This window comes from Castanea sativa, chromosome 10 (assembly GCF_040712315.1).
Source record: "Castanea sativa cultivar Marrone di Chiusa Pesio chromosome 10, ASM4071231v1".
In the NCBI taxonomy this organism is placed as follows: domain Eukaryota; kingdom Viridiplantae; phylum Streptophyta; class Magnoliopsida; order Fagales; family Fagaceae; genus Castanea; species Castanea sativa.
Genome location: NC_134022.1, coordinates 40,116,846 through 40,129,995, shown reverse-complemented (window position 1 = coordinate 40,129,995; position 13,150 = coordinate 40,116,846). Strand labels below are relative to the sequence as shown.

The 13,150-nt window shown below is 33.3% G+C and overlaps 1 protein-coding gene across 1 annotated transcript; it reads right to left on the bottom strand.

The window, feature by feature from the left end:
* Positions 1 to 8,106: 8,106 nt before the first annotated feature.
* Positions 8,107 to 10,763, bottom strand: LOC142613625 (putative WRKY transcription factor 21). Its single transcript, XM_075786061.1, has 3 exons — positions 9,332 to 10,763; positions 9,096 to 9,221; positions 8,107 to 8,571 (listed from the first exon to the last, which is right to left on the bottom strand). The coding sequence occupies exons 1-3, from the start codon at positions 10,111 to 10,113 to the stop codon at positions 8,427 to 8,429; spliced, it is 1,053 nt and encodes a 350-aa protein (XP_075642176.1). The 5' UTR covers positions 10,114 to 10,763; the 3' UTR covers positions 8,107 to 8,426.
* Between the last annotated feature and the right edge of the window lie 2,387 nt (positions 10,764 to 13,150).

Sequence of the window (13,150 nt, the reverse complement as noted above, 5' to 3'; positions counted from 1 at the left end):
TGGATAAATTTTGAAACTTCATAAATAAGGGAATGTAATTGTACAATAAGCAGTGTTGTTGTTGTTGAGTCGTCCTACATCGGTAAGGTGTGATATTGAGAAGGAGTTTATCACTTGCTCCACGACACCAACTGCCACATGCAGTTTTGGTGTTGGCGTGTGAGTGTATTCCCTTATCTCATCCCCCTTCTCCTATATATATGTGTGTGTGTGTGTGTGTTTCAAAAAAATAATTATACAATAAGCTGTGCGGTATAATTTCATTCATGGAAAACATTTAAAAAATTATTGAAAAACAATATCTAATAAATAAGCCATATTTTTCATGTTGATCAAAGATAATTTTTCTTTGATTTATTTATTTTTTCTGATACTAACACATACTAAAAAATGCAGAAAACTATTTTCACACAGGATTTTTTATCGAAACAAACAAAACGTAAGTTTATTTTTATTTTTATTTTGAATTTATGGCATTGGTTTCATGGTGATTAATATTTATCACCATTTGTATATATATAATGAGTTTTTTCGCGAAAATAAGATATATGTATAAAAAAAGACTCTACACCCTCAAGTCAATGCCCACTTGTGTTTTTGTGGAAGTCGGATTACAGATATGGTTTTTTAATTCCCAGAGGCCCATACCCAGCAAGTAGGTTATTAACATAGTAGCACCCAAATAGGAAGGTTTGTCGGTCACCCCTTCTTACTATTTTTCTTTCAAGAAAAAAATTTATATATTATAAAGGGAAAAAGTTAACAAATACACTAAAAACATTAGTCTATGAGATATTTTTATAACATTTTTTAATGAAAAAAAAGAAAAAAATGACTTTTTTATAGTATTTTATATTTTCCATGAAAATTGTATTAAAAGTTAAAACTTTTATAACTTAACCTATTAAAAAAAGGGTCGTGTTAGCAGGGACGGAGCCAAAACTTGCTGTTAGGGGGGCTGTTTTATTGTTAGTTATATGCAGTAATTTCAGTTTTTGGCTCTATTGCTTAGCCGGCAAAGGGTTTTCTTTTATTATAATTTTTTTTATGTGTGTGTAGAGTGTCTTTTGTTGGTAAGGACAAAATTTTTTTGTTTAAAGTTTTTTAAAGGGCTAAGTTGTTTGTTTTTGGTAAATTTGGTTGATTAGTCTCAATTTTTTTTAGCTTTGCTACTGGCTATTGGTAATTTTTGTTGTTGGGCTAATATTTTGGGCTTGTATATATATATTTTTTGGATGTTAGATCTATAAATTTTTTATGGACTTTAAAAGAAGGAAAATACTAGATCTACAAATTTTTTTACAAATTTTTGTTGTGATTAGTGGTTATTAGTAAGTAAAAAAGTGATGTAAGTGGTAGACCCAAATGCAAACTAATAAGAATTTGCTACCTCAATAGTCTATAAAAATGTTGTAAAAAAATTTATAACTGTAGCATTTTTCCTATAATGATCAATAAGGGGGACAAAATGTAATTTTATTGAACAAAATTGCTAAAATTAGTACCTAAATATATAGTTATATAATTATATTATTTTTAGAAAAAACAACTAGGGGTGCCAATGTCCATGAATGGCTCCGTCAATGCATGTTAGTAGGTATGCTTAGGGTAATTATTAATAAATCATATTAGGAAATTTTTGACATTATTTTCATGGGAAATATTGTTAGAAAAATATTATAGAGTGAATAAGAAATTGACTTATAATATGTCTATTTGAACATGATATTGAAATCTTTCTAAAAAAAAAAAGAACATGATATTGAAATGGTGAGAATCCTTGAGTCCCACATAAGATATGATAGAGAATACGAATTTATATGCTCATGGGTTGGGCATTGAGTTGGGCTTTAGGCATATGTGGACTGGACCCTCTTGTTCAATTAATAATAATATTTTATTATTTTATTTTTTGAATCAATAAGTCTGTATACATAAATTATTTCAGAAATAATATATCGGTTTAGTAACATATATTTTCATAGTCCCTCATTCATGAAAAATAACATTGGCGAAACTCTTCCAATAAGAGAAATATTTTGTACATTAACATCCGAGTCAGAGAGAGAGAGACATAGTTTACTACGCAAAGCACGGACCATTTGTATCATTCATCCTTCAAGCATTTGTTCTGTGAATTTTTAATTATCTTGTAGATTTTTTCTTATATATATACAATTTCTATTTATTGCTTTTGTCTATCATATATTTTCGTGTTATTGTTTATAATTAGATTTGTATGTTGTTTATTTTTGTTTAATCGCAAAAATAAATTATTGAAAATATATTCAATAAATATAAAAATTTGTCAAAAAAATTAATTACTTTCTCATTTTTTCATAAAATATTTTAAAAATAATTTCAAAACCAATACCTTAGGATATTCTCTAACATTACTTAAAAAAAAAAAATTCACAGGACGCAGCCAAAAAAAGAAAAGAAAAAGAAAAGGACATTTATACAGCCGTGTACATGATTGCCCTTCTTTCCCTTTCTACACGCATGCATTTAATGCAGCAAGTTATACTTTAAACCAACATTCAATCTATTATATTGAAAATAAAAAAAACAAGAAATAAATTTCGTTTGACACAATAAAAATGATTGTAGTAGCATGCAATTGTTTTACATTTATGTGTGGGATATTTTAAAAAAAAAGAATGTCAAATTACTTGTTTAAAATAATAATATATATATAATAACACTAGAATAGGGTACAGAATTAGTATAGATTTGAATAAAAAAAGGAAAGGCGTACAGAAAACACCAAAAGCTGTCGGCGGTAAAGCAGACTGTCCCCTCCTCTATAAATACCTTCTATCTATACTTGTATACCCTAAAAAACTCTCACAAACACGATACTCTCTTTCTCTCTCTGACTGAGACAAATAAAAATTCAATGCCTGCGACTGCGACTGCGACCGGTCGTGTTGACGCGCTTCCCCTCCTCCGCCTTGAGTCTTCTTCAGCCGCCACCACACGACCGCCCCCTAAGCAGCAGACGCACTACAGAGGCGTCCGGAAGAGGCCGTGGGGCCGTTTTGCGGCGGAGATCCGAGACCCCTGGAAGAAGACCCGTAAGTGGCTGGGCACCTTCGACACGGCGGAGGAAGCCGCTCTAGCCTACGACGAGGCCGCCCTCAGGCTCCGGGGTCCCAAAGCCAAGACTAACTTCGGTTTCATCCTCCCTCCTCCTCCCTCGCCAGCAGCTCCTCCTCCTCCTCCTCCTCCGCCGGTGAGATCGGAGTACAGGGGCTACAAGATGGAGAACTTGGCGGTCATGACCACTCCCCGGTCCCACACTCAAACTACCTTGTCTCCAAGTCCGAAGAAAATGCCCTTTCTTTTCGATTTGAATCTGCCGGCACCGCTCTTCTGATGAGTATCATCAAATTATATACTATAATGTTGTAGTTGAGTTGCTCTGTTTTTTTGCCCTTGTACAGCGTCCATATATTTTTGCATTTTGAAGAAGATGGGGGTTTGACTTTTAATTAGTGAAAGAGAAATGAAGAAATCACTCTGATTTCCTGATGAAAATGTATCCTGTTTCGGACAAATAGAATAGGAAATGAAGAAATCTCTTCTTTTGAGTTCTGGAGTGGGAGTAGGATTAGGATTTGGAGTAGCCACATATATGGTTGCATCATGTATGTTGATAATAATTACTAGTATTTAGTATCCTGTAACCAATTGCTCTAGTTTTATTGGGTATATATGTAGCTGCATGCATTGTCTAGTATTATTCATGTATTTGAATCACTTTATTCATTTATTTATTTATTGTGCGTGTGGTTTGGGGAATCGAATACATTGGAGGAGAAAATAAATTTATTTATTGTGTGCGCGTGTGTGTGTGTGGTTTGGGGAATTGAATACATAGGAGGAGAAAGTGGGCTTCAAATCGTAGTTTTTCTTTGAGAGATAATTTCAAGTATTTGAAGAAGACCGAAATATACAAATGATAACAATACAAGTCTTCCAAAAGAATATAACGTGAGTTCAAAGCAAAATTGAGAAGGTTTATTGTTTAAGAGTGTTTTCGCAACCAAAATATATATATATATATATATATATATATAAATATGACTTCATGTTTGAATGGTAGTTTGAACAATCGTGCGCCCACACGGAAGGGAAGAGCGCGTGTACGGAGGAGGGTTTATTTATGGATTTATAAAAAAGTAAAAACTGCGCTAATAAGTGTAGTGAAGTAGTATTTTCTTGACTGCAAACCCAAACTCAAAACAAACAAACTGGACTGGCTGTGATTCTGATACACACCCGGAAATAGGCAGACTCACTGCTAAATTCAGTCAGTCATAAATCATAATTGCCTTTTTGACTTCTACTCCCACAGAACACCGCACCGACCACACCCAACCACACCTATTCTTGCTCTTCACGCTACCTTCACTTCACTCTCCCTCCCATCATCCCACTTTTTCCAATTCTTGTACTTGTACTGGTAATTAATTACCCGTTCTCCTCTTCTTCTTCATCTTCTTTTTTTAATCCATAATAATCAACTTGTCAAGTGTCTAAGATTGAAATCCTACTTAATTTATTAGTTATGAAAAAAGAAAAGAAAAAAAACTATAAAAATCCCAACTTGTGAAGTGATTTTTATAGAAAGCCTGCTTTGTGAAGATAAATCATAAACGCAATATGGGCGGGCGGGCTTTACCATCTCTTTCACACATTTCTCATCTCAAAGTATAATGGGCTGATTGATCTTTCGAGTAATAGTTTTAATGTTTAAACAATATTATGGTGTGGTTTGGATTGCGCTGAACGCGTTCAGCGTTTTTTTCTTTTTTTTCTCAAGAGACAAATTACTGTGCATATATTGTGCCATCACTATTCACGTACTTTTTAGAATTTTTTTAATTAAAAGTGAGTCTCACGGTACTATTTATACCTTTAAAAATTATTTTTCTACCGTGTTTTCAGCTTTCAGTTTTCAGTTTTTAACTGTATCTAAACGGACCCTATTTATATTTGTATATTTTTTATTGGTGCATATTTTTAAAAAATACAAATAACATTAGTATAACAATATTACCAAACAGCCCCTAATTATCCTCAACCGCATCATTTTTTAAAGCTACTCTCAAATTTCATCGCTACAGACAGTCAAGCTAATTTGTATACTAAAACAGATGGCTCATATATAACCATCTATTTGATGCACACTCAGTTAAATAAATTATGTAATACTCATTAGTTGAAAAGATAAGAAAACAGAATAGAGAGGACAGAACAATATCTATTTGCTGTTAAATCTCTCTCAGAGAGAGAGAGAGAGAGAGAGAATTCTTGATTAGGTATTGAATCAAAATAATGCTAACAGTAAACAAAGACCGGGATACAATTCGACCGTGGTCTCGTACGACCAAACACGGTCACCAAGATCTATTGCAGGCTCAAACTTATTTATTGACCAGATGGGCTCAGGCCCATGTGGTTCAGCCTTCAATAACAAGAAACCTGCAATTTTGTCGATAAAAAATGAGTAGTTTGTCTAGTATCGGTCTGACTAACTTATTTTTTGTCCACTTATTTTACTATTCAGTTTATTTTTACTTATTATTTATAGGTCTCACTGCACTTTTTGGTCTATTTATGAGTTTCATTGTACTATTTCAACTAACATTTACCTTTATTTACAGTACTTTCAGCAAAATAAGCAAATCCCAAACAGTATTACTTTATTAGTTTACAAACTATTTTTAAAATTTTTTATGAAAAATAAAAAAGTAATTAATTTTTTTGATAGATTTTTCTATCTTCCACGAAAGTATTATTGTATATATATATTTTTATAAGGTTCATTAACAAATACCTATAAGGCACTCGTTAATAGAATCATTTTGTCAATGGTAAGTATATAAATTGCCATTACAAAATAGAATATATATATATATATATATATATATATATATATATATATATATATATATATTGTAAAGAAGAAGCAAATCTATAACAATTTGAAGATGATTATGCTTTTGGGTTGGTCAAACCAAAAACATTAACCTGGTCGCCGGTAATCTATCCCTATTAAGAATTTATGTTCCTTGAGTCAATAAATCATGATGTAACGCTCACATAGCCTTTCCCAATTGGTCCCAAATCTGCAAGTAACAAAGATAGTTAGCCTGTTTATGTTTAATCGGTAGATTAGAAAATTTTGTGGCAACCATAAATGAGTGGGATTTGAAACATGAGTCTAACCTTATTCAAACCTAGGGAGGTGACTATTATTAGGACACACATAATACAAGTGACTCTAACGTGTCATTTTCAGGAGTAAAATAAATAAATAAATAAATAATAGTAAGTAGAAAAGTTAATATTCCTTGCACAACACAACATAGCAGAATGAAAACCAAATCTCAACCTAGGTGACCATCATCATTATGAATTATGATGATTTGATTTTTATTGACTTCTATTTGTTGTTTAGGGGAAGCGGGGGATAAATGAAGAATGTGATTATCAATTTCTTTAATCCTACTTACCATTACCAAACCAAAAGAAAAAAAAAAAAAATCCCTTTCAATACGTGTTCCACTAACATAAGCACCACTAACAGTAGTCTTTTTATTTTCTTTGGTGGCTAAGCAGTAAGCACACACTAATGTAAAATATGAAATGATGAGGGTGGTGACATGGCATCCTTTCAAGTATATCATCATATATTCCTATTTTGATGATGAAAGGAAAGGGGGGCAGAAACAGTATCTCCCCCCTCCCCCTTATTATTTTGATTTAGATATATGGTCCCAAGAGATCAAGAATAATAATAATAATATGGGACTGAGGATGCCAATGGAGTGAGAATATATATTATAATTAATGAGTACCCCCCCATATTGGTTCCCTTCCAACTCACATGCCTTGTTGTAGACTCCTAAAATCTGGACAACTTGAACAATTCTTCTTACAACAGAAGTAGAAAGAAACAGCGAATTGGAAAAATATATAGCCAGATTTGACTCGAAAGGGAAAGGGAAAGGGAAAGGGAAAGACTCTCTCTCAAACTCCGCAAATTTTGTTCCACTTCACAACCTTTCCTACTTGCCTCAACCTCCACATTCGAGGGGCTCATAATTTTTTATGACTCTAAATTGTAGGCGTTTCACAAGTTAAGAGTCAATATAAATTATTACCAGTTTTGTTTAAACTAATTTTACACAATAAAAAAAAAAAATATATATATATATATATATATTAAAAATTCTATTCAATTTTAAACAATTTTACTTCTTGATTAATTTATATGTGGAGTTTGTGCCGCCACTATCAAGTGCCAATTGCCAAAACTCTCGTAACTCAATACGTCCAAATGAATGAAAAATAAATAAATAAAATCATGCCCAATGCCTATTAATGAATGAAAGATAGACATCAACGATAAAAAGTTGCTACTTGAATACAAAAAAATAAGTACTGAATTATTGGCGTTGTGAGCCTAGGCTGCATGAATTCTGCATTAATGATTTAAACACGAGTTTTATCATTTTCAAGCAGTACATATATTTTTGAAACCTTAAAAATTCGGACCTTTCTGTAGAGAAATCCCAGCATTTTTTCATACATATACGAACTCTCCATAAAAGACCATTGTCACAATATCTAGAGCTAGGACAAGGTCGCTCTTCACTAGCATACTGCATATATAATTCCCCACCCCCCACAAGTTCTTTCTGGGCAATTCTAGAAAGTGACAACCTAAGATGTTGACAAAGATTCTATATTCATAGCCAGCCGCTTAAGCCAACTGAAGAGTCCGACTGAAGAGTCACCAGGATCAACCCTTCGGAGTAATCAAAGGTTAAAACCTTGTTTTGATGCATCAACCAAAACGTACGTGAATATAATGCTGGACATTCACATTACATAAAATTCCACCTCCTATAGTCGGTTTTTTCTATCCCTTCTAAGAGTGGTCTTGTAGTAATAGAAGATGCAAAACACTTCTATTCACAACTACTAATGCTACTCAAACATGAAGTATTCATTGTGAGGAGTTTAAACCCACAAGAATATACTGCCAATGTGAAGAAGAACCAATATCTAACACCAAAAACCTCAAGAAAATAGTCATCAAATCAAGAACCAATATCTAACTGTTTAAACCATTGCTTACTAAAACAGATGAAAGAGTTCTTACAATTAAAACCCCCCCCCCCCCCCCAATTTTACAGAATTCTTCGGTTTTGCACTGGGCTTCATTGTCACTTGCCAATTAAGCTTAAAATGCTTGGAGCCAAACACTCCAAAGCCAAAAAAAAACTGCTCCAAGTATATCCATGGTCAAAAGATGCAAAATATGTACAGGAGCATTCCAAGCCAACCATACATAAGGGTTTGGTAAATCGAACAGCGGGGCCTGACCTCGGTGAAGCTCTCCATGCCATTCAAGTGGTTGTAGACTGTGATGGTAACCTGGGGTGGTTATGCTCGCCTTCATAGGTAACAATGAGCATGGAAGGCTCTTCCAAGCACCTCTCAACATGCTTTCTTGCAGGACAACCTCTCATGCTGCTACATTTGTAGTATCCCCTGCATAAGTTTAGAAACGGCTTCTCAGTTTCTTAGGTTCAACAGCACCTACAAGCATTACTTATAATGTAGCTAAAAACAATAATTGAAAGTTTGAAAACATTTCCATCTTAAAATTTTTTTGTAGGGAAGTAATCTGTGATTAGTCCAATTTAAATCTACAATTTCTTTTTCAAAAGATGAGTAAAACAGAACTGCAATATAACAACCATCTGCAGCAGGCATTCACATTTCCAAAGTTAACTTCTTGTGAACAAACAGGGGAGACATTAGTAAAATCTTTCAAGGTCCTAGAAATAAATGTTTTTCTTTCGATTGATGTATCTAAACCAATCACTTGATAAAACACAAATTTATGGGCTGTGCTTATTGAATTTTTACTTCGTCAAGTAGACCATACTTACTGCTATTTTAATTGTTGAATGGCATAGAAAATTTACAAAATTAAAAGTCAGAACCGGAGAGAAGAATGCATGCATCACAGACAGTGTAGTTGCATAAAAAGATTCAGAAATTAGATATACCTAGGGTGAGGAGAGCCCTTTATTGGCTTCTGCCCATACTTCCTCCAGGAGTAATCATCAGGAGGTATATCTGCTAGCTTGTTACTGATTGCAGGTACCTTGATTGATCTCTTCACCCTATGTTTCCTGCCAACATAGTTAACCAATTTAGCAAAATCCATTGTAACAACTTATTCCTTTCTCATTACAAGGCAAGAGATAAAATTGCAAGCTAGAAGGTCCAAGACAAGTCTAACCTCTTCTTTGAGCAGTGACATCTACCAGAGCTCCCACATTTGACACTCCCATCGTCTCCCCTGCCAGAACACTTTCTCTTATGCTGTTGTGAATTCTGATCCGAAGAGTGAGGTGCCCCAATCAAATGGAAAGCACTTCCATGAGATCCATCCAAGTTAGCCACACTTCCATCTATACTCAAGGAGGAAATAAAAGACCTAGTGGATGACATGGTTGGAGTACAACTAGAGCTATCAAAATTCAGATTAATGCCACTATTGTTCCTGCGGTACATCATTTCCGCTTGGTGTTTCATCTGTTGCTGCTGAAGCAATAACCTTTGTTGTTGCTGTTGCTGTTGCTGGAGGAAGTGATACTGGTGTGCTGATGGTGTTTGTTGGACCAGTTGGAGAGGACCTTTTCCATTAGAGCTCAATTCCAAAGCAGGGCTTCCCAAACACAACGTACTCTTAACATTCGAACCCATATCTTGAATTGGGTTTTCAGAAAAGCTAGACTGAAGAAATTGCAGATTTTTGGGTTGGTGGTCTGTTCTACAAAGTGGGCTCTCTAAGAAGATGCTATGGGGAAGAGGGATTTGGACTTTGTTAGGCATCCTGACTCTCGCATGACCAACTCTAGAATTGAGAATAGAAACAACTTTCTTGAACCTAGACACAGCCTCCCGAGTCTCAACCATTAAATTCCTACACTGAACCTGATCTTGGGGCTGAGATAAAAGGTTTAGAACTCTATGGCTGCTCTCTACAGCCGCTTTGCTAGCTTCTTCAACGTCCTCCATACTAACTCCCAGCCCAAAACCAAAAAGAAAAAAACCCTAAATATCCAAACCCCAAAAACTTAACAAAAGCATGCCATAACAGACCCCAAAATTTTCAAATACTAAAAACTAGTTGAACAATAGATGCATGACCCTCCATATAAGATAAGACAAAGACCCAGTTAGTCAAAATCCTATTTTTCACAAAAAAAAACGCCCAAGTTTGAGTTTTTCCATTTAAATTTCAGGAATTGCAGCATATCAAAAGCTTAATTTTCCAAAGCAAAGGAGACTCAGAATACCTTGATCAACTGGTCAGTGAAATTTGAATAAAAAAAAAAAAAAAAGAGAAAAAGAAAAGAACCAGATGGATATTAAAGCTTGTAAAAACTATTTTGAAAAAGGAAAGAAAGAGAAATCGATCAAATTTGGAGTAAAAGAGCAGGAAAAGGAACCAAAAGAACAGACCTTGTTGGACTTGGACAGGGTGGGTTTCAAGCCCTAGATTCTTCTTCAATGGGGTTTTGAGATTAAGAAAGGTGTGAAAGAAAAGACTTTGCTTCGCTTAAGAATTCACACAATGAGAAGAAAACAAGGCTCTCTCAACTTTCTCTTGAACGATATTTTAATATTTATCTAGAGAGAGAGAGAGAGAAAACAGCAAGTATTCAAGAGAGAGAAAGATAGAGAAGGAGCATTTTTTTTTTAATAATTTAAATATATAAAAAAGGGAGTGCTAGAGAGAATTGAAACTGCCGTCTCTGTCACAGATTTGAAGGCGGGTCCCACGCAAAGACCTTTGTTATACTCTTTTTCTTTCCCTAATTTCAGCCTTAATCTTTTTTATTTTTTTATTATTGTTTGTTTTAGTTTTATAATTAATAATAAGTCGTATCTCTTAACTTCAGCTTTACGACTTCCACGAAAACTGTGTGCTTGATTAAGTTTGTCTTTGCTGTCAATGGGGTGTGTAATGTGTTTAGAGTTGGACTTACCATGTACACATATGTTTGTTGTGATTTCTTACACCTGTACCACTACTACTGCTAACACCCCCTACAACTTGTACTGAGCATGTGAATACAAACACAGTTTTGATATTCTTTCTGGTTTTTATAATTATGATTTTCTGAGCTTTTTTCTTCTTTCAAATATTACCTAAACTCACTGTCAGTTTCATCCTTGGACTCCTCGTTTAAACCATTGACCTCCTATATTTTAGGTTTATGACAAACCAAACCTTCTATTAGTTGATTAATTTATTTGATGTGCACATAATTTTTTCTACAACATTAGTAATTTTGAATCATTATCATGTGCTTGGTGAATAATTTAATCCGTAAATTTTTTTTATGAAGGGTCATTTTGGGATTCATTTATTTTGCTAAAACTAAATTTTTTTGCTAAAAGTACTGTATATAAAGATATTGTAGATAAATGTACTTTTTTGCTAAAATTACTGTAGATAAAGGTAAAAATTAGTTGAAATAGTACAATGAGATTCATAAATAGTACCAAAAAGTGAAGTGCACCCATGAATAGCAAAATAAGTTGAATAGTAAAATAAGTTGGCAAAAATAATATTTGCCAAACAGATACTAAGAGGATGTTTAATTTCTTAAAAACCTATATGCTTGGGTCTTTTTTTGATGAGATATATTCTTGGATTTTAATTTTTTATAACTCAGAAGTCCAAAAAACTAGATTAACACTATGTGCTAAAGTAAAAATCCCATATTTTTAATTATACTCTTCCTATGCACAAATTTATTAAATATCAATAGCTTTTTTCTATAGTTTTATTACATATGCATAGTTTTACTACTTGTATAGATGATACATTGTGATCAATGTAACATCACTTTCAAATGAAATTATTTAGTACATCCGATATATTGCATTTTATGAAAGAGGCAAGTCTAATGCACCGGTTATATAGAAAGAAAAAAAAAAAAAAAAAACTCTCACAATACTCTCCATTGTCACGTGTTTTTGTTACACGTCAATTATAGCTCATTACCTTAGGAAGGAGTGAAAAAATGCATGCAAAAGTGTATCACACATATTTTCTCTTAAATTGGGAAATTATTCAATATTCTAGGTATAACGTTCCCTCTTCTCACATGAATTGTGAGTCTCATCTTTGATTTTATTAATGAAACCAACTATTATGTAAAAGGAATGAACACTACTCTTGGACTTGGAAAACTGAATAATTACTCTTTGAAAATATTATATTTTCATTATTTTTATTGGTCTTATTTTAAAAAATCAAACTTTTTAAGTGAATGTAATTAAAACATTTCTTTTAAAAAATAATATAATTATCTTCCCTAGTTAAACATGTACAATTATCATATCAACCAGGGTTGGTCATATGAATTATGCTCAATTTGTCTGACCCAAAGGGTGGTGGGATAGTGTCAAACATAATGGTTGGTTGAAAACAAGTTTAAATAATTAGATGATCGGGTGGATGTTGGGTTTAGTAGATTTTCACCCAACCAACAAAATGAACCCCCCCCCCCCCCCTTCTTCATTAATGCTATGTTTGGATGTTGAGAGAAGGAGGGGAAAGAGTAAAGGGAGAGAGAGTAACTAAATTACTTTGTTTGGATATTTTTTAAGAAAGAATGGGGAGAGATTTGGAGGGATTTGAACTACTTATAACCTTTCATTTTTAATTACTCCAAATTGGAGAGATTTCGAGAGAGAGTGGAGTATAAAAATGCTTGACCAAATGAATTACTAAATTTGCCCTTATTATATTAACAAAATTACAAATGAAAAAGACTAATTATTTTCTTTCCCTTACCTAGAGCACGTTTGGTACACTGTAATGGTTATTACATGGGAATAAGAATTACAAGAAATACATTAAGTTGGAATGTAATAAGTATTACTATTCTTTAGTTTGGTGATCATTTAGGAATAAAATATTGAATATGCATCCACAATTTAGTAGAGTATAAAAAGAATGTGTAATTAAATAATTTTTAAGTCAAATTTCCTATTTTAGGGTGTTCAAAATAGAGCTAATAATTAACAACAATGAAAC

Excerpts from the sequence above, each read along its gene's own strand:
- LOC142613625 (XM_075786061.1), bottom strand. The coding sequence starts at position 10,113 with ATGGAGGACGTTGAAGAAGCTAGCAAAGCGGCTGTAGAGAGCAGCCAT. Across the intron at positions 9,222-9,331 it reads TGTCACTGCTCAAAGAAGAG|GAAACATAGGGTGAAGAGAT; the intron begins GTTAGACTTGTC and ends CTATGTTGGCAG. Across the intron at positions 8,572-9,095 it reads AAGGGCTCTCCTCACCCTAG|GGGATACTACAAATGTAGCA; the intron begins GTATATCTAATT and ends AAACTTATGCAG.